General features: G+C 44.4%; 1 protein-coding gene across 2 annotated transcripts in view; it reads right to left on the bottom strand.

Annotated features, from left to right (window-relative positions):
• Positions 1-22,048, bottom strand: part of PCCB (propionyl-CoA carboxylase subunit beta) — a 41,547-nt gene that overhangs the window by 2,951 nt on the left and 16,548 nt on the right. The window contains exons 6-13 of one of the 2 annotated variants that reach the window (XM_006034764.3): positions 20,980-21,090; positions 18,576-18,684; positions 15,855-15,975; positions 10,925-11,006; positions 7,590-7,713; positions 5,340-5,447; positions 2,829-2,929; positions 34-132 (exon numbers count right to left, since the gene is read on the bottom strand). In XM_006034764.3, coding sequence (XP_006034826.1) covers positions 34-132; positions 2,829-2,929; positions 5,340-5,447; positions 7,590-7,713; positions 10,925-11,006; positions 15,855-15,975; positions 18,576-18,684; positions 20,980-21,090 — 855 coding nt within the window. The remainder of the gene's footprint in view (positions 1-33; positions 133-2,828; positions 2,930-5,339; positions 5,448-7,589; positions 7,714-10,924; positions 11,007-15,854; positions 15,976-18,575; positions 18,685-20,979; positions 21,091-22,048) is intronic. The other variant, XM_025216840.1, reaches the window with a different exon arrangement.

Raw genomic sequence — 22,048 nt, 5'->3', positions numbered from 1 at the left:
CCCCCCCCCCAACACCCCTGCCACCATGCTTACTTTTGCACCCATCACTGCAACCTCCGCAGTAGGCCACGCGTAATTAACATCTCCTCGTAAATGCTTTGAACTCATCACATCGTAAGCACCCCCATAAGCCTGGAATGGAAACAAGCCAGTGATACGAGACAAATGCAAGGCAACAGTGAATTGCTTCTGCAACACGGCCATACAGGAGGCAGGGGAAAGTTCATGTTTTCCCATTTTAAAAGTAATTCTGGGATTGGATTTTCAAATGCCTAAATTTTGCTCCCTAATAAAGGGTTTCATATAGTCCAAGAACAGTCAGGCCATAAGAAAAGTCCATTTGTCTGTATTCAAAAGCTTGGAGAATGACAAAAACGGATTTTTTTTGCAGGTCAGGAGGGATTCTCTGGATACAGTCTGGCTCAATGAAATGGAAGAAATGGAACCTGTTTAGAATCCTATTAATCCTACATCAGTCATCAGTTCTTTCAAATAATCAGCTACTGAAAATTAAAATCCTCCTATTTTAGCATCTTGCCATCGCTGCTGCCTGCAGCATATTCAGGGTTCTCTGCACAAAAATCAGGCTTTGTTATCAGCACTTATTGCATGAAAATGATTCCCTGCTGTGCCATGAAATAATGACTCTGCACCAAGGCTTTCTGATGTTGTTCCAAGAAGGAGAAGACTGGCATCAAAGGCACTGGGTGATGGGGATGGAGGGTGATATGCATATGGGAGGGGGGTTAGGTGTTTTACCCATGTTGAATTCAGACTGCCCATGTAATGAGCTCTGACACCATGGAGTGATACTAAATTCCATCACCCTGGCATTGAGGCATTTTGAAGTCAGGGGACCCTTCAACCTCCTTCATCCCTGCCACAGGAGATGACACCTCAGCTTCCATAACATCTCCTGTGGTAAGTTCTCTGGGGCCAGGAAATATGGCACATGAGCAAACAGTATGCTCTTTGTGCATCACCATCCACAAAGCAGCCTCTATCCTGACTGCCTTCAGGATTCTGCTGGAAGACTAAGGAAATTCTAGCAGAGTCCCATCACCCCTCACCTGAGCAAGACTCAGCACTTCCCTATCATCAAGGAGGTGAGGCAAATGGCTTAAAAACTAAGTAGTCAAAATTCCTAGGGCCATGATAAAGGAGAACCTCCTCCCTTGGGGATGTAGCATGTACCCAGGTGTTGCAGAATCATAGAACAGCGGGGTTGGAAGGGACCTCTAGAAGTTATCCAGGTCAACCCCCTGCTCTAGACATGATCACCCCTGACTAAGCCATCCCTGGCAAGTCTTGTCTTAAAATCTATCAGGGATGGAGATTCCACAACCTCTCTGGGCCACCTGTTCCAGTGCGGAATCATCCTCACAGTGAGAATTTCTTCTTAAATCTCCAACCTAAGTTTCCACTGCTACAATTTAAGACCATCACTGCTAGCCCTGCAGACACAGAGAATGGGTCTATCACTTGTCTTCCTTAAAGCTACCCTTCAGATATTTGAAGACTTATCAAATCCCCCCTCAGTCTTCTCTTCTCCAATCAATCCCAGTTCTTGCAGCATTTCCTCATAAATCATACTTCCCAGAGTTTTAATCATTTTTTGCAGCTCTTCACTGGACTCTTTCCAGTTTGTCTACATCTTCCTTGAAATATGGGTCCCAAAACTGGACACCATGCTCCAGGTGAGGCCTCACCAGTGCTGAACAGAGCAATCAGTTCCCTTGACTGGCAAGTGATGCCTCTGTTAATACAGACTAACAAGAGCATACTGTTTGCTCATATGCCAGTGCAGCTCATATAGGCAAATATGCCCACTTCAGCTTTTCCCCCCAGTCTCCACACTTTTTCAAAACAAATCCTCATTAAGGGGGCAGCAAGGAACTGAAGAGAGTCCCTTTCCCTTTTATTAAAACATGTAAATGAGACTGCAACTATTTAACTACTAGGATGAGCTAAGCTGTTGAAAGAGTTTTTAAATAGTCAAAGGTTATCCCTAAGTCTGATGTGAATCACTAACGTTTCCTGGAACGCTGGGGTAGTTCCAAAGCACTGAAAGAAAGGTGATGTGCCAATTTAAAAATGAAAATGACTTGGATAACCAAAATTACCACATTTCCTCCCATGAAATACACCCCAAAATAAAACATGCCTGGCTTTGCAAGGCAGACTGTAGAAAGCAAGACTGTTCCAGAGTCATGGCTGACTGTGTGCCAGGACATCCTCCTGAGAAGACAGTGTCCAGGAAGTGTGACATCCCAGAAGGAACTGCCTCACCCAGACAGTCGTGCTCTTCTCTCAGTAAGGAAGTTGAATTACAGAAGTTACCCCCTTTATCCACAGTTATACCACTGTGATTTAGCTTCCACTTGCCAATCAAGGAAGAGCATGCATATGGGAAGTTACTGTGAAGGAGTTGGCACATTAGTCCAACCTCCCTATGCCCTGCAGCAAGTTGCTTGGATACCCACACCCAATAGGGAGAACACAACAGTTCAACTGTCTTGACATGGCAAGCAGATCAAACCATGTAAACACTGGATTTGCCCAGGGTGCAGCAATCTCTGCCCCCAGGGAAAAAATATGAAGTAGCAAAGAAGGCAGACATCTGACCAGGAAGAGAAGGCAGCAGGAAACAACATGCAGAGATACAAACACACTTGAAAGATGAAAAAGAAAATCAGAAAGGATAAAAGGAGGTGTTGAGGATGATGGGGGAAGCAACAGCAGCCAGGCCCTGAGAAACAAGTCTCTTTTGAACACTTCTGACCAAAAGAGGAGGCCTCAGCTCTCTCCCAGGAATCAAGTCACCTTACCTTTCTGGTGATTATCGTGATTTTGGGCACAGTTGCTTCTGCAAAGGCAAAGAGGAGTTTTGCCCCATGACGTATGATTCCACCATACTCCTGGGCCGTACCTAAACATTACATGAATCAAAAGAAAAAAAAAAAAAAAAAAAACTTTTCAGGAAAGTTACCAAAAAGTTCCCTTCGTGCAGATGGCTGTTTGCAAGGCCAGTAAGCACTACTCAAAGCAGCCCCCTCAACTGTGGTGGATAGGTTGGTGATTACAGTCCAGCTTCTCCACACCTTCATGCTGAGCCATGTTGTGAGGAAAGCTCACATTGAGAGCTGGAACAAATATAGCCCAGGTTATGGCAGGTACACACCATCAGGCCAGCCCATACTGCCAAATGGTTCCTGCATAGTTACAAATACAGCTTCAGAAACACTGAGAGATCCCCACGCACATTCAGAGAAAAATCTACCCAATGCTCATCTCTCTGGAAACACTCTTCTGAGAACACATTTTTCACCTCATACTCAAGGCAGATCCAAGCTATTACTCATGGCCCCTGTGGCAGAGGTGTGAAACTACACAAGGGAACCACTGCAAACAACAGCAGCAAGAAATCTCTCCGGCCACCTCTGACAATAAGCACTGAGCTCCCAAGGGCCATTACTTTGAGCAAAGTCTGGTGAGGTCTGGTGGCCAGGACAAAGCATCAGTAAGTACTTAACTATTTCTCTCCAACATAAAGCAGTCAAAAGGGGAGCAAACCCAGATGCTGCCCCCAAACTGGATCAGGCCCCCAGGCTGACTCCATGCACAGAATCCAGCTCACACGCTGGCCCCTTGCCAAGCATCCAGCCCACAAGCCAGACGGTTGCGACACAACCACCACCACCAGTCTCTTCCAGCAAGAGAAGCTCCTGGTGCATCTGTTCCTGCTGGCCCAGGGGTTTGCAGCTTGCATTCCCAAAGATAACGTATGGAACAGTTCCAGAGGGAAGGTAAGCCATCTCCTATGAGACAAGCCAGGCAGATGGAACAAAGCCGCAAGGCAGGACTAATCTTCAGCACACTTATACCAGTTTTGCCAATGTCCACCTTGGGATGGCAAAGGCTGCTTCCTTGATGAATGAAGCCAATGCCACACTCGTAGGATTTTGTGAAGCAAATACTAGATCATGTAAGTACTTTGCTGATTGCTTCTACTGGAGTGGATTCTTTCTGCTTGGACCAATACAACAAAAGTTTCCGTTTTTCACAAGAACCAATTTCAGGGTCTTAGTAAACCCTACTATAAACAGCTTCTGACATCTAGCAACAAGAGATGTGGAAACCTTAGCTTTCCACCCCAAATGGAACAAGCAAGAAAATGGCTCTAGACTTCATGTAATTTCAAGCTCTGTATATTTGTAAAGCTCAGTGCAAACTGACAGTGCATCCCCTTCTTGGGATCCTGGGCACCTACAGCAAGAATTCTGATGTGCGGATAGGGTGCTGCTTGAAGTTGAGCAAAGAAGGTCTTCAGGATGTGTCTGTGGAACAATGCAAATTAGATGCCCAGTGAGAGTCCACCTAGCCAACCTTATAGCCACTATGTACGTTCAAACTTGTAAGGACACTCTGACCTTAAACTTCCAAGAAGGCTGTCGACTTATGTCTGCTGCATAAGGTCACCCACGCCCTCGTGAAGGAATGGCATCTGAAGGCTTCAATGTTTGTAAAATGACAGCATCAGAGGATTCCTTTTTTTCCCATCAAATCCAGCAGAAGACCAAGACAACTGCAGAGGGAGACAGCTTCTCCTAGGCCATAATTGTGGTTGCTGCAGCACTACCAGGCACTCTACAAAAGCAACCTTTAGCCAGTAATCATTTGGCAAGGCAGGCCAATCCTTGGGTCAGAGCTCTAATGCTGAGCAGAGATGTAAGTACACAGAGCGGGTGCTCTGACCAGATCTACAAGTAGGAATTTACAACCCAACTACTCATTAAGGCATCGGTCACCCCCAAGAGAGGGGAGGAAAATGAACTGCCCCACTAGCATACAGCATGGTGCCATGAATTTGCTCTCCACTGTCCCTCCTTGAGGCACAATCCTTGCTGGGCTTCCTCATGGGATGATGCAGCTCCATGCTGCCCTGGCAGCACACACGGAAAAACCGCTACAGCTGAGCCTGTGGGCGGTGCTTAGAGCCTCCAAGTAACAAGGAAAACACACAAGAAGTGAAGTACAACCAGCTTCTGCTTCATCCACAGCCTCAGCAGGATTTGTAGAGAGTTGGCAAAGAGCCAGCCAGGCCCTGAGTCTTTGCAATGGCTCTGGTACCAGACAGGATTGGCAAAGCAACTAGCTCAGGACTGGGTAATACAGAGCTCAGCATAGGCTCTCAGCCCTGATGCTTACCTTGCTTCTCAAGGCAGGTTTTACTACACGCACAGCTCCCAGCTCTCACAGATCTACTGCTAGAAGTACCCAAACTAGCTACATTTAAAGCTCCACTCCAGTCAGGCAGTTACATCTCAGCAAGGACCTACCTGGCAGAAATCCTGGGACGTCCACAAAAGTGATCAGAGGAATGTTGAAGGCATCGCAGAACCGGACAAAACGAGCTCCTTTCACAGAGGAATTTATGTCTAAGCACCCTGACATTGAGAAAACAGAGCAGGACATTTTACAGTTTTAAACAGCTCATTTCTAATATTGCCATTCTAGACTTCAAATACAGCATTCAGGGCAGTACAGAAAATAGAACATATTATATCTCCATTGTACTTCATCGAGGGAGCAATACTGAGAACAGAACAGTTTCAGTTCTAGCTGCTCTCTTTGTTTGATGGTATCCCCCACTTCACTTGTAAACAAGGGGGGAGAAAATCAAGATCACATATAAGTACAATTTTCAAAAGCCTCTGACTGACGCAGGTATTTACGACCCACTGAAAAGTAGTGGGACACAGGCCCTTCTTAAAATGTCATAATATATCCCATTATATGACTGTTACAAGGTAGCAGTATTTCAGCCTAAGAGTGACATACTTTATATGCATTCATTTCATATCATCATTTCTTTTTACTGCACTGCTACCTAGAATCCCCCCCAAGATTGATTGCTGCTTTGAGGGGGGAAGAGGGGGAGAAAAGTTCCTGACACAGAGATCCCATATGCCACTTTAATTTTTTTATATATATGCATATATACCTATATATATATAAACCCGATGAAGAGAAAATTATAAACGGGTAAGTGCAAAATGAAACACCATACAGGCATCACTCCAACACAGTATAAAAACATTCTGCAAATCAATGCAAAGTTGTATAATCAGCATTCTCAGTTAAAATATTGCAATACATTTCTCTATTTCAGTCCCCAAAACTGCATTGCATTTTAGTATATTAAACCTCTATAAGACTGATACAAAAGAGCCTACCTTAAGCTACAGACATCTTTAGTATAATTTAAAATATCAAAGAAACAGTGAAACCCATTAATTATCTCGTGATTCATTAATAGTCAGCAAATTACCTTGCCAAGAATATGTATTTGATTAAAGTAGCCAGGGGGAAATGAGCCATCTCCACACAGGAAGGTCTAATTTGACCAAAATATAACAAGTCGTGGAGATAGTTCAAGTTAACACATGAACAAAGCATATGTGGGAATTCCCATGTGGCTCAGAAGAGGGGTTGATGAGGATATAGCTGCTAGTTGTCCAGTACTAGTCGTTTCAAAAGCTGAAAGATGGAAATAAGGAATGATCCACATGGTTCAGAGCATTGTTTCCCAGAACACAAGAGCTTTCTCTCTCCTCTATCTTTTTTCTTCTTTTTTTAAATATCCTTTTTGCTGTAAATGTGGATTTCATAATACCCATAAAATGCCTGGGTTTTAGGTGCTTAATTTAAGTTCATATAGGTATTCAGATGCAGCAGAAATCGCATATTATGCATAAAGTATTTTATTCATCAACATACACTATGCTGGGTTATAATTTCACAGACTGCTGTCTTGTTTGTATTCTGTGAGAAAAGGTGCCTGATCTGTGAGCATTGGTGTATCTGTTTTTACCATGTCCCTGCAGATTCACCTAAATAAAGGTCTGTATCATTGCATTCAGTCCTTGGGTACCAGTTCTGCCAGGCCTCAAATCATTCTCACCAACTTCATGAGCCCCCTTCTGCTTCTGCTTCAGCTTTCTTAGCTAAAACTGAAGTGTCCCAAGTGATGTGGCAGCATGGATTTATATGTTCACTATTATTCTCTCTCATTTATTACGCATCCCAGCGTTCCTTGGTTTTCTGACCACAAATGCACATCAAGAAGAGGTTCTTAGTGAGCTGACCAAAAAGAGGCACAGGCTTTCTGTCCGGAGCAAGACCCAGTTGCAAGCAACAAAAGTCACTCCAGGCAACATGTGTTATCTTATATTAGAATTTTCCCTACCACTTTGCACCCATTATTCTAGTTTTCCATAGTCTGACTTAAGTTCTCCATGGATTTCTCCACTCCTTAAAAACCAACAGAATTTTATCACCTGCAATCTCTTGACATTTCTGCTCACCTCATTGTTAGCTCATTAATATATAAGGATAAAACCTACTGGTTCCACCTTGTGATGCTGCACTGTAAACCTGGGGGGAAAAAATTAAAAGGAGACCCAAAATACACCTCCTCTCCTTGTGAAAAACACTCTCGCAGTGCGTGTAATGAGAAAATACAAACAGGAGGCAGCTTGCAAACACCCCTGAATCAGAGAGATTTGGAGCTTGAAGCCAGCTCTTACCTGATGCAACTTTGGGCTGATTGCCCACAATTCCAATGGTTCTTCCATTCATCCTGGCAAATCCAACCACTATGTTTCTGGCATAGGAAGGCATGATCTCAAAGAATTCCCTCTCATCAACAGTCTGGAAGAACAAAAGTTAACAAGAAGCTGTGTGAAGAGAGACAGGTTGGTGTGGTCAGCTGCAATTATATCTGTTACACAGTGGAAAAAAATATATATATTGCTTCCACAACAGGAGATTTTGCAAATAAATCGTTTCCTCTTCTTTCCAGTCTGTTTGTCAGTGTGTATGTGATACTATATTTACTTCCAAACGCATCTCATCAGGAGTGTTGCCTGAGCCTGCCACAAGACCAAAGCTGTTCCCAGTGTATGAAGAGTGCATGTTAAAAAAAAAGTTGACTTCCAGATTCCTCCCCCTCCAAAGTACTGATTTTTCCATACATCTTTAGCAAGTTGCAGTTCTTTAAAAAAAACTCTCTCATATTACTAACAAGGTCCTTCATGGTGGTTCACTTGACCAGACGATCTGTGTAACCCCACTGAAGTCACTGGGGTTACACAAGACACAGACTAGAGTTGGGCTTAACAGTATCTGCATGCAGGGAGTGTTAGTTGTAGCTGTGTTGGTCTAAGGCCATAGCAGACAAGGTTCTTTGGGTAAATGTGATGCCTTTTATTAGACCAACTAAATTGTTGAGAAAATTATTCTTTTCTAGTTTTCGGGCACAAACACCCTTCTGCATATAGGGAACACACAATCAGTAGTCTGTGTCCCACTTGACTGTACGTTCCTTAACACAGCCCATACCTCTACCATTGTTTTTTCTATGCATGCTGTAAAGCCCCATCCACAGCCATGTAAAGCAGTAACCAAAATTTATGTTTCATGAAGACCCATAATAATAGATAAAGCAGTATGGACAAATGTATCATGGATGCCTAACACTTTCCATTGTAACTCCGTTTTCAGCTGCCTAAAACAACACTATATTACAATCATTCAGGCTGAAATTTTCTATCTGTAGTCACTGCCTAAGAACTTGGCCTGAAAGTAAAACCTGCTCTCAGAAATGGCTCAACAAGAAATGGGAAAGACAACAAAAACATCTCAAGAGCATTTTGAACAGCTCTTGTGCCTCAGAGCGGGATTTGGAAAAGCACAAGCACTACTGAAAACCAGTGGGACTTTTACTTCCAACTCTTGCCTTTTTTTTTTTTTTTTTTAAATCTCATCTATTTTAAAGCAGGCACTAGGATATAGCAGTGTCCAGCCCTGTTCTAACCCGTTGGAAATTAATCCAGACATGACCAAGTTATCAGCTGTGGAATAATCACCATTTATACAAAGGCAGCAGAATGTGAAACGGCTTGTTTCTTAATATTCAGACCATCTATCCCCACTTCACATGCTCCCAGACCCCACTCAGCCTCCTGGATTATTCTAAAAACTGCCACAGACAACTGAAACTCCATATAATAGACAGCAAACATTTAGCTGCTACTGCTTTTCCAACATCAAAATACTATTTGACTTGGGGCTTAGATTCGCAGTGAGCTAGGAACCAGCAGGCTATGAGTTGTACAGTCTCCTCTCTTTCACAGACCAATACTGACAGCTCCATGCACACAACAGTGCTTTATCAGGCCAGCAAGTATCAGCCTTCCCACCTATTTTGCAGGAACTCCAGAAGTCTGATAGGGTAACTTGTGTCACAACAGGGAACTAACACAGTAGAGCTAATGAGTATTCCCTTTGTTGCACTGCCTCAGAAAATCTGCATGCCAAGGAATGCTGCCTTTTAAAACAGACCTATTCCTATATAAGTAATTCACTGCTTCAAGACTGTCACTTTTCAAAGAGGATAACGACATTCTACTGCTGACAGTGAATACAGTGGTAAAAACCCTGCACAACTATCTCAAAAGTGATGAGTTCAAACCTCATCATTACCTTCAGGGAATTGCTTGCATTCCCATAGGTCGCAGGGCACCAAGTTGTGCCTACACCTTTAAGGGCAGAAGCAGCCTAGCAAGGAAGCCCTGCAAGAGCTCCACAGCTGCAGGTTGCCTGAGTAACAGGCTAATAAGGTAATTAGCTGGCACTTGCAGGCGGTCAGCTGACCAGAAGGAGACAGAGCCCTGGGTACAAATAAGAACAGGGCTGGGCCTGGCAGGGTTCATTCTCTGGAAACTGCCAGGAGGAGCTCCTGTACAAGAGAGCTGCCTGATACATCTGGCTGCCTGCTTTGCCACTTCCAAGCGCAGTAAGTCTCCAGGAGCCCATAAGGTAGCCAGGGCTAGGAGATGCACTGTACAAAGGGGAGAAGTTTACCTTCTTGAAGGGGTACAACATGGTCTCTTTTGATTATGGTCATGTTGCTATGTTTGTACCAGTAGTTTTGGGATGAGGCTATAAGGGAAGAAGGAGGCCTCATTAGTGGCCAGAGGGGGGCACCTAATTGTGTAGAGCCCCAGCACCAGAGGAGCGCAGCAGACAATGACCAGTGGTTTGGTGACAACAGAAGATTGAGAGCTGGTGCTTCAAAGTGGGGCCCAACACAGTGGGTCTAGGCTAAGAGGCCCATCTATATTAAAGGGGAGGAGGCAGAGTAGGCATCATTTTAAAGCAGGCCCTGGTGCCCATGCCTTCTGCTTAAATATGTGTTATCTTTATCACAGGACACTTGCCTTGTCCCATCCAATCTTAATTTTGGACTGTCCAAAGTTCTGAGTGCTTGACATAACAAGCTGAATACTATTACTTTTAATAAATAGTAATCTACGTATATAATATAAACATATATATAATATATATAGTGATATTCACTGCAAGTAATTAGATGGCAAAAATCCAAGGGTTTCTATGAATGGATCTGAATTCCAAAGTAAAGGTTTTCTCTGTTTAAGAAAAAACAGTCCAACATACAGCATTATTTAAAAGAGTATAGTAATAACGAGGGTCGAAAATCTACAGTATTTTGGTTTTCTCATAACACTTAAAAAAAGAATAATACTGTCTTTCCACAGTCACATGCTGGGCATGTAAGTGAAAAATAACTCCTCAAAGACAAATCATAAAACCCTTTTCAAACACCAGCTCCCTTATTTTTACTGTTTCTAGTACCTCTGGCCTTAGGCTCACCAAATGCAAGGGAAAGAATTATCCAAACAGCTGTCCTGACAACAGAGTGCATTGAAAGTCCATCTCCTGTGGCTTTCTGTTTTTTCGCTTCCACCACTCGGAGCCATTTAATATTAATTTGTCACACTGATAACTCTTTTAAAAAAAAAAAAAAAAGAAGAAGCCAGCACTTAAAGAGAGGGCTTACCGCATGTATGATGTCCAGCATGTCATATGCTTTTGTAGATTCCATTGGGACAATAGTATCCAACTCGGGAACCAAGCGGTAGCTTCAGATAAATCCAATGCAAAGGAAAAACAACATGAGCATTCACAAAATCAAAATCATTGCCACAAGAAAATCTGCACCTATAATTCATCCCATCTGGGGCTGCATGGAGAACTACCACCAGGCTGTCAGCATCTTCCTGCCCCAGTTGCTCATGCATCAGGACACAGAAGAACAGAGAAGAGAAAATGTGAGGCAGGAAGAGAAAATGCAGCAGCACACATGGTGCTTCTGCCCCCTGTAGGTTGCACGGCAAGAGTTGGCTGGTACCCAGAGGAGCTACAGAGGTGGAAGAGCAGAAAACAGTCTGGCTGGCAAAGCAGGGAACAAGGAGCAGCAGGACAGCTTTGTTATTTCAAGTCTTTTCATTTTTCTCTCCCCAGTTAGATCCAGAGCTGCCACCTACCCCATGTCCTTTCCCCGATGCTCCTCACCTGCTCTGGTGTTGCTGGGGCCAGGGCTTCTGCTACTGGCTCCATGTCCCAGACAGAGACAGAGCAAAAGCAGCTGTACACAGAGTAAGCGGCACCAAGTGGCAGGGAGGACAGACAGCAGAGGGGGCACATAGTAGGGGATGCTGGCACTGGTGGAGGGGGCAGAGAACAGGCACCAGAGAGGGACAAGTGATGGGAGGGGGGGACAGGTACTAAGGGAGGGATGGGGGGTCAGGTTGCATGCTGTTCTGCCACTGCTTTCCCCCCCTGCAATGGTAGGGGGGGATGAATTTAAGATGACTGTCCAATAATTAGATTCTAGACATGGAAAATTATAACCAACATATATAATTTTCCGTGTATAAAATCTAATAACAGGGGCGCTGGGGAGGGGGGGGCGTGGTGTCATAATTCTATGTCATCGTGGATCTGAGTAAATCTAGTGTTCTTGGATTGCCTGGAATCATTCACACTGCAAGACTGAGACCAGAAGTAATTATTTTGTTATGCCTCTTATCCCTCAGCACTGAAACAGCTTCTGAGTGGGGATTTTTATTGTTCTATCCCATTTGGCCATTGGCTGGCAGAGTTCCCATTGAATAATTACTGTAATGCTGTTGGGACTTGGTTGTAGTGTTAATTGTGTCGATTTACAGCTCTAGGCAACCTATTTAAATTGAAATACATAAGTGAACTGCTGTTAGTTAGCTCAGCCCCAAAACAGCTACACAAGTCTATGTACTAAGGTCTCTGGTTATACAGACATGTCACCATCTCCTTTGCTTTTCCCCTTGGCCACACATTTTGTAAAAAGGTAAAAGATTTATTAATTGACTAACGGAATAATTAACTTATTAATGGAATAAAACTGACAGGAACACCACACACGCACAGTTCAATGTCTCTAAGTGACATCCAAGTGTTTGCATATTATTAGCTAAAGAAGTGCTTAATTGAAGGAAAGCAACTGACTGGCTAAATATCATACTAAACCCATAGATAAGATGTACATTTAACAACCTCACAGACATCAATTGTCTATAAACTGTTTAGATATAAAATGGGCAACAAATTCAATGGGAATTCAGATTTCACATAACCCAGAAGAGCTATGAAAATGGAAATGTCAAACCAGACCTCCATCAAGTTAAGCAGGATAGAGTGCCAGGAAATTTTATCCCGCCTTTTGTCAAGGAAAACAGTCCCCAGCAAAATTAACTTTTCCCCCAGGAGACTGATCTTGCTTCAAAATCTTCTTCAAATCATCCTAGATAAAACTCCAGCAGGTACACAGACACAGAACGTGCAGTTAGAATTAACTTGGAGTACAAGCAAGCTGAGAGTAGATGCAGCTACTATATACACATACAGTACTAAGGCAGGATGGACCTGCTCTCTTAAATATTATATAGTACTGTCATGTCAGCCAGCTATAGCAGATTGAGGCACCCTAATCCAGATAAATCTAAGTTTTAAATGAACCAGAAAATTACCCTAAACCAAAACTTATACCCCAAGGCAAATCTGTATAGGCTTTAGGTAGAACCATATTTATTCGCTATGGACTTTACCAACTAGCCACTAACAGTCAACACTGAAGTTGAACATTGAAGAGACTCAGGATAGTCACAGTTAGCCAAGTGTTTAATAAAAAGTTTACAAATGTTTAAACAAATTGTCCCTCTCTCCCATCGGACAAGGCCTTTCAACTTAGGCGCTACAGCCATGACTCAGGGGAGTGTTGTCACTTGACCTGAAAGAAAACAAGATTGAGTCCTGCATAATCTGAACATATAGAAACAGGACACCAGTACCAGTACAAACAATGGCTTCTGGAATAACAGAAAATAGGGGAAAAAATCTTTCCATTTACACCAATGTGTACTGACAACTTTCAAGACAGGGTGTGGCAGTATAGTGTGCTTGCCACTTTAAGAACATCAGGCAGGCTGTGGAGCAGCCTGCCTGTTGGGTTCAGGCCCAATTAGGTAGCCACCTGACCACAGGAGGTTGCCTGATTGGAGGAGGACTGGGCAGGGAGAGTATAAACCCAGACCCTGTGAACAGAGCCGACAGTTACACCTGGGGAGCTGGAGGAGCAACATCTCCCAGCCAAAAAATCACAGCTCCTAGAACACCTGGGGGTTAGGATAGGAACTATGGGGATGGAGGAGGTTCCTTCTGGTCCTGGGTAAGACCTGAAACTGCACCCTGCTGGGGCTGGATAGGGTGGTGGGACTGCCTGTGGTGGGGCAACCCCCAGAAAATGCCATGCCTGTGCTTTGCCATTGAAAGGCAAGGATGAGGTGCCGTAAAGCCTCAGCCCCCACTGCCTTGTGGGTACCTCGTAGAGGCGAAAGGCTTGGGGTCAAGGTCCACTGAGTGGAACCTGAGACCCAAGGGGCAAAAGGCCCGGAGTGTGAGTGTGCGCCCCACTGAAGGGATGGAGTGAGTGTGTGCCCCAGTGAAGGGGGCCAGGGGAGTGGTCCAGTGAGGGGTCAAGGTCCACCAAGAGGGGCCTGCGTGGGCCAGAGGCCAAATGGAGCCCACTAAGGGGCTGGCAGCATAATAAGGAAAACTGGATTCCATCTGTGAGGCATGGGACACAGCATAAGACAGTTTGGAGCCATGTGATTGGCCCAGTACAGCAGGCCTTAAATGAGCAGCCTCCCACATTCTTACATCAATTCATTTGACATCAAAGGTGTGGCAGAAGAAAGCAGGGTAGACTGCCCTAAACCGGGGGGGGCGGATATCAATCTCTTTGGGTGCCCAGGGACCTCCCCCGCTATTACACAGGCAAATACCACAGCTGGTATACAAGAAAAGGATATAGACAAGCTACCACAAATGAAAATAGTCTTTAATTTGGGAAGAATGGACCAAATTTCCTGATTCCCAGCACAATAAGAAAGTTTATTTTAAGATGCTGGTGCAAATGCCTATTGAAGCAGCATTAAAGGATCAGAAAAAAGGAGACAGGAAGAAATTATGGGAACAGGGTGATAAAAAGGGATTATATGCACATATGATAGACATATGTTCACAAATTCAAAATTCAAAAGGACAGAGGGCATTTCATAACTTACTGTAAGTTCTTGGACAGTTCTTATATAGCAAGCAAGCCCTTGGTAATCTTCTGGAGCTTGCTAAAGGAAATGGTCCCAACTCAAGAAAATAACAGATGAGACAGTAAATCTTTAACAACTGCAAGACAACTGGCAGCTTCTCAAGGGAAAAGAAACTGCCCACCATAAGAGGAACTGTTTAAAATCTATGGGATGCTTTTGCTATGGAAAAAAGGAATTTAACCAATTTAACTACAGTAAAGGCCAGACACTTGGGTATTTGGGTACTGTGTGTTCAATGTTCACGCAGAACACAATGACCATGAAGATTTATGTCAAGATTTATGTATCAAGCACTGCAATCAAACACTGAAGTTATAACAGCTTCTCCCTGATTTGTAAATATCTGTAAAGACAGGATTGTTTCTGAATATTTTAATGAGTCAAAGAACATAATCTGGGAGGTGAAAGGACTATCTTAATATTACCCTGTTCTGCAAAAAGCAGTATGATTCTTTAACTAGCAATTGGCAAATTAATTTTTATTACGGTCAGTCCTGTAATAATCCTTGTGATAATGATTAGAAAATTGCTCATAATCCCTGAATAGATAGGCTGCAAAATCTTGTTTGAAAGTCCCAAGGGTCGAGGAGAAGACCAGTACAGAACCAGTGAAATCACAGAGTTACACATGCATCCTTTCCTCCCCCAGCCACAGGTCTGGCCTCTAGAGCATTACAAGAGTGGTAAGAGCCACCAATATCCAAGAAAGATTTCCAGCGCTCTCTGGCAGGAAGGCAGCCTCCCTACAGACTTATATAGTCCACTATGAAGCACAGTTTTATTGAGCTATTTATCATAAACTATATGCACTGCTAAAACCATCTTCTAATCTAGGCTCTGAGCAAGCCACCCAACACCAAGTCCCTCCCCTGTTTCCCCTTCATTGCCACACTGAATGCAAGCTGCATGCGAGCTCTAACGATGCACCTCCTCCCTACTGCTAACCCCAATTAATAAAACCAACCCTACAGCCCCTCCATTAATGAAGCAGTGCCAGCTCTTCACCTGGTTGTGTTCCCATCCCTGGCATCAATTTGTATTACCATAGACTGGTGGCCTTAGGCAGTAGTAATATGTACGTGACAAGAAAGGACTTATACACATAAGCATGTTGGAAGAGATAGACTGGGCTAGACCTATGAGTCTATAAAGTCATCAGGAAAGAAGGCAAAAGCTAATAGCTACAGGATAGTTTTTCCTTTACATTCCCTCTGCCAGAACACCAATGAAATTATACTGATAACAACCACCAGCATCCACCCAAACAAACCACCCCGCAATTACCTGGGATCATGACATTCACAGACAGGGGCTGGATCACGGTTACTGAGAGGCAAGTAATTAAAGAATTCCCGGAGATTAAGCAAAGCATCAATGTCATTCTCAAAGGCCCTGTGTGCAACCCCTGCAGGGAAATAGCAAAACAACATAGTTATTTGAAAGTGCCCCACCTGGTTTCATCAAGTACATGTTGATCCCCACCTGTTAGGTGTAAGGAGCTTTTCCGTTACATCACCCAAAGTGGCACCTGCAAAGCACAGATTACCATCACCATGGTGTTCACAACCACATGGATATCAATAGAGCCTTATGGGGGATACTTAATAACCTGCCATCTTGCTGCTTAACTCCACATATAAGTGTGGCAAGGCACCTTTGATGCCTGCCATTTTAAGGGCTTAAGCAGGCAGCAGAGCAGCCTGCAGGTGACTGCAGTGCCAATTAGGCAGGGTCACATGGCCATCAGGAGGCTGCCTGGTTGGAGGAGCTCTGGTTGCTGGAGAATAAGAGAAGGCCCTGAGCAGTAGAGCCAGGAGTTGCTGCAAGGAGCTGAAGGAACAGCATCTCCTGGCTGGAGTACTGCTACTCCCAGAACACCTGGAGATCAAGGGTAGGAACTATGGGGATGGAGGCAGCTCCTGGTCCTAGGATATGACCTAAAACTACACCCTGCTGGGGAGGATGGGGTGGTGGGGCTGCTTGTAGCAGGGCAGACTCCAGAAAATGCCACACCTATGCCTCCCCAGGAAAAGGCGATTATGGGGTGCTGGAAAGCCTCAGCCCCTGCTGCCTTGTGAGTACCTTGTAGAGGAGAAGGCTATGGGAGCACACCCCAACAGAAAACACAGGGCCCAGGCCTAACGAGTGGGGCCTGAGGCATGTCAACAGACCCCTGAGGCCTGAGTGGGCCGTAGGCTGAGTTGGGGGCCCAGGTAGGTCAACAGACTCCTGATGCCTGAGGGGCATAAGGCCCAGAAGCCCCAGTGAGGGGGTGAAGTAGGAGCTGGCAGCCATGTAGAGTGGGGTCTAAGGGGCCTGAAGAAGTGCATATGGGCTGACCTGGAGTAGAAGGAGTTAAGGCCCCAGTGTAGGGGTAGGAGGCCCAGGCACGTCTAAGGACATTTGAGGCCAAGTTGGGACATAGGCTGAGTGCAGCCCAGTTAAGGAGCTGGGGGAGTAACAGTGGAATTGGATGCCATCTGGAAGGCATGGGACATGGCAAAGGGGAGGTTGGAGCTATGTATTATGCCCTTGGCATCAGGGCATTAAATGGGCAGCCTCCCACAATTTTCCATCAGTTTATTTGAGTATATCAAAGCATGGCAGGCAAATCAAGGCAGAATGCCCTAGGCAGGTGGGTGGGCTGACATTGTGACTGGCCTTGAGACGGCCCCCTGTCACAATTAGACTTGACATAACCATTGGGAATAAGCTGGACTCTCTGCCAGCTCACTGTAACAGAGGCCTAGTGTTTGTCATAGACTGTATGGAAGATGGTAGTATTTCCTCTGCTATGCAGCCAATGATGCTCCTCACTTTATTTGTTCTCTTAAATTTGCTACCCAAGTTTTTGCATAAAGCAAAGAGCTATCTTGCAAGGGAATCAATGTTTTTTGACCCAAGCTGGGTGTTGCCTTGATACAGCAATTGTTTGCTACAGTTCTGCCCAAGTAAAGCAGATGCAAAATATGTGCCACCATCTATAATTTATGAACGCCAGGCATTTTCTTTACTCTAGATGGCAAAGTCTCAGTGGAAGTTTCCTGGGGATCCTCATGTCCTTTACCACTAGAGAAATTCCATACTAGGGACAGTGAACTTATAACATTTCCTGGGTGGCTTCCATAAGCATTTTGGTTTGGCCTGAACCACTAGCAGCAGGATTCAAGGTTCCAACCAGGAACCTGATGAGAACTGGAATTAAACACCCCCACATATACATTTGAACCTGAAGAGATCAAGCTACTGCATAAGAAGATCAAGTGTGGCAAGGGGTATTCCCATGAGGATGTACTCCTATAGTATCTTCCTTCAAAGGTGCATTAGCCCCTGGCAGCTCAGCAGTAAGAGAAGATGTCAGTGGGCTACTTTGCACAGTGCAAGCTGCAGCTGTCTCTACTTTGTCAATTCCTCTGACCTCCACACCATCTAGTGTTCGGGATCTTGCACTGGAGATAGGGCAGCCTGTGTATTCCTGTGGCAGTCCATGAATATGACTCATTAAACAACCCACCAGGAATCCTACAGTGCTCAGTAAGATTTTTCCAGGGAAACAGACTTGCAATGATTTTCTCTGGGTTGGTGGTAAGGAAAGAGAGGCATCAGATTCAAGTGAAAAATCAGATGCTAGAAAGAGATAGCAACCTCACCTACAGGTTTGCTATGGTGACTTAGTAAAACATTCTATAGCATTGTGTTAAAATTGTTTAAAAGGCTTTAAAAAATACATACTAATTCTTCCTCAACTGTGGAGGAAATCTCTATGACATACCCACTAGTTGTTCCTTGGTGGATAGGCTACAGAGCATAAAAAATAACTATTTGTTATCCAGAACACAACACTCAATACACAAAACCTATAACCTTCACCAAGGAATTTCTCATAGAAGCCCTTGGCCCACCATGAGGGGGAAAAAAGCAGTTTTAATACCACTCACTGGAGCTGCTACTTGATCCATTCCTCCAGACTGAATAATACTTTAAGTGAAAAAACAGAGCTCCCACCTGACACAGCAGTGTGTGTCTTTGCACCCCCAAGCTGCTCCTGAGTGACATCTTCATTTGTAACTGACTTGACTACATCAGGGCCTGTAATGAACAGGTAGGACGTGTCCTGAAATGAGAGGTGACTGAATGTGAATTTAAAGTTGCAACAACAGTTAAAAATCCTGAGTAAATCTGGGGAGGATACTGTGGATTCTTCACAGGGGGCAAAAAAAAAAAGAGAGATCAAACCCAGGCTTTAAGTGAAAAGTGAGTCTAGCCTGAGCAGTGAGGTACTCCTGGGCCTCTCAAGTTCTGGCATTCTGGTTAATGGACTACTATAGTCACAGTATAATTATTTCTGCTACCAACCAAAGCTAAACAAGGTCTTGTCAGCATCAGGCTTGAAGACATCAATAAAACAAGGTTGGCTTAAAACACCTACTTTTATTACCCAAGCCACAAAGTGGCTTAGGCTGGATAGAACTGCCTCACTTGGGGTGGGGGAGAAGATGTTATAGTTGGTTTCTGTGCATCTCCTCCATAGGCAAACTGCTGCTGACAAATATATGAAATAAACTGGAGGGATTTGTTGTTTTTTTTCCTAATCTGTTTCAATTACTTGTGATGTTACATGCTATCAATTCTCATTACACAATTCCCTTCAAAGCCTACTGCTGGGCCATGATTCTGCTTCTGGAAACACTTGGGAAATCTTGGGAGTGTCTTTTCCCCCTGTCCTCCTCTTCTAACCTAGCCCATCCCCAGCAGACCCCATCAATCAGATGCTTCTTCCCTGGCCTTGCTTCAAGCAATGAGCTACACTGAACTAAATGGATCCCTTATTAGCAGTAGTAGGCATCGGTCTGCCTCACAAAACAACAGAATTATGCTGAGGGAGATATCAGCTTGCTGAACCCATATTAAACCATCCTTAAAAGAAAGAAAAGGGATGCAAGATCTTCAGAATCAAACTGGAAAACCAGGACCAGGGCCAAAAGCCAGCTCGTCCTCTGCTTTCAGTGCCATTTGGTCCCAAGAGGTTTGTTCCTGACACTTAACCTCTTTTACCGAATAATGTAGATAAAGATTCTTAAAGTTACTACTTCTGACAAGCTGTCCTGACTTGTTTCTTTTGCGCTGCTGATTGCAAAAGGTCTTGGCAACTGTCAGTCCTTCCAAATCACAGTGTGAGAGAGGTCACCCAGACCTTTAATGCATACGCGTAGGCAGGAGTTCTGGAGGAACAGAGGCTGCCCAGACCTTCCAACCCTGCCTTTAGCCCACTGAGACAGAAGCCAAAGGCCAAACTGAGCCCACCATTTGGTGCCTCCGTGGCTGTATAAGTGTCCAGGAAGCAAACCCAGGTCTTCTGTGTGGCAGATGAGGCATCTACCACTGAACCACAGGGGATGACTGCTAAAGGAAATAATTGTTATTTAATCTGCTTACAAGTGATGATACTGATAACCCCCTACGCACATGCAAGCATGTGGGGAGGGAAATCTTTTTAAAATTCAGCATCCCAACCATTTATGGGTATGGAGAACCTTAAACCCAAGGAGACCTTCATCTTGACATGGGGAAGAGAAGACTGACATTTAGTAGATGTCCAGTCTAAGAAACAAACAGAAAATTGCCATTCTGGGAAAATTATTCAGAATAGTGCTAGTTAAAAACACTTCCAACCCTCTTTTCCTATTAGAGTTAATATATTTGACATTTCTGAAGGTGGATGGATATCTAATGTCCTGATGATGTACACTAGTGTTTTGTTTTATTTTTAATTCTTCAGAAGGAAGGATCATTTCTGAGGTTGAAAGAGACATGTTCATTAATAAGGTTATCTGAATATGATCAGCACTAAGCAAGGTGTTTTCCTGTCATGGAAGGACTCTTTTGACATTAAAAAGATATCCAACTTGACTTTGCAGTGCACCCTTTTGACTTTGCAGTGCACCCTGCTGCTTGCTTTTAGTGACTGGGAAACTGGAAGCTGCTATTATATAGATACCTCAGATAAGAATGGCATCTCTATTAGCTGAGTGTGGGTGAATAGTGAAGAGGATTGTTACTGAATGAAAGCAGGCTCTGGCAACAAGGAAAAAGAGTGGAAGGTGAAGAGCAAAATAGCTGATAAATGGGAGACAGAAAAGGAAATCTGGTTAAGTAACAAACAAGAAACAAGCTTACAGGAAAGAAGGAGAAATGTCTAGTTAGCGGAAGATGTGTACAGCATCTGGCAGCACAGAGCACAGGCCTGACAGCTGAATGAAACAGAGTCCCAGGGACAGAAAAGTATTTCTATCAAGGATCAGGGTCCTCACATGTTCAAAGAGCCAACTGCATCCAAACCTTTGCACAATTCTGAATCTAGATAAAATGGCCAAGGATTCCAACAAGGGGTCAGATGCTACATCCTTACCTTCACCATGAACGTAAAATCCGTCAAGGCAGGCGAGTAGACCGCTCCACCTGCACAAGGGCCCATGATGAGAGAAATTTGCGGGATTACCCCCGAGCACAGAACATTTCTCTGAAAGAGAAAAAGTGGAAGAAGACATCCCATGATACCAAAACCCTCCAGATTCTGAAACCTCTGCAACAAAAGTTTAGAAAAGTTGCACGGTAAAAGAAGGAAAACTACAAACCATAAGATGTACAAGCCTGATGTTCAAGTTCCACCAGAATCCCCTGCGCCAGGCAAGAGAAAAAGATTCCCTCAGTTTTGCAATAAGAAAACAAGAAACAGGACACAGTAAGAATTTCTCAATGCAAGGAATGGCTAAAACCAGTTGTTTTTTTTTCCCTCTCTCAATCCTGCTTTCTTGCCACATGGGCTCTGCATATCTGTGTTTTGGACAAAGATCATCCTTTCCTTCCAGTCTGAGTTGTGGCAGTCACTAGTTGCCTGCCCCTGCCTTTGACTGCTTCCTCCTGCATCACAACCATCCTGACATCAATCCTTCAACAGAGCCTGACATCTCAGAAGGTGACAATATCTTCACTGTCTAGGCAGCAATGGGTGCAATGAGCAATGACTATGTCCACTTCCACACTGCGAGGTTTGGCCAGTCTAGCTAAGTCAGTTGATGGAATAACAAGATCACGGCCCAAAGCCAACTGGGTTATGCCAGCCAGACCCCTGCTGTCAACTCAGCTGGGCTGCCAGGAGTGTCTTCTGTCAACTTAAGTTGTCTTATTCAGGAAGGCGGTGCAACTCCACCAGCAGAAAAAAACCCTGTCTCACCATATGCCATGTCTCCACTGGGGGGCTCTGTCACAACAGCAATAGCAGAAAATGCTGGACAGAACTGCTCAGTCTTCTGACCCAGCAGGCCAAATGTATGGCACAAGGCCAGTCCACGAGCTAGATCAGGTCCTGAGCTGCCCCCACCAGCTGGAGTCAGGCCCCATGCATCTGGCTGAAATACCTCATGCCACCCCAACCCACTGGACTGAGCCCTATACCACCCTGCATGCCTGATCCAGTA

The sequence above is a fragment of the Alligator sinensis genome, unplaced genomic scaffold, assembly GCF_000455745.1.
Source record: "Alligator sinensis unplaced genomic scaffold, ASM45574v1 scaffold1264_1, whole genome shotgun sequence".
NCBI classification, from domain to species: Eukaryota; Metazoa; Chordata; order Crocodylia; family Alligatoridae; genus Alligator; species Alligator sinensis.
This window is presented reverse-complemented; position numbering and strand designations above follow the sequence as displayed.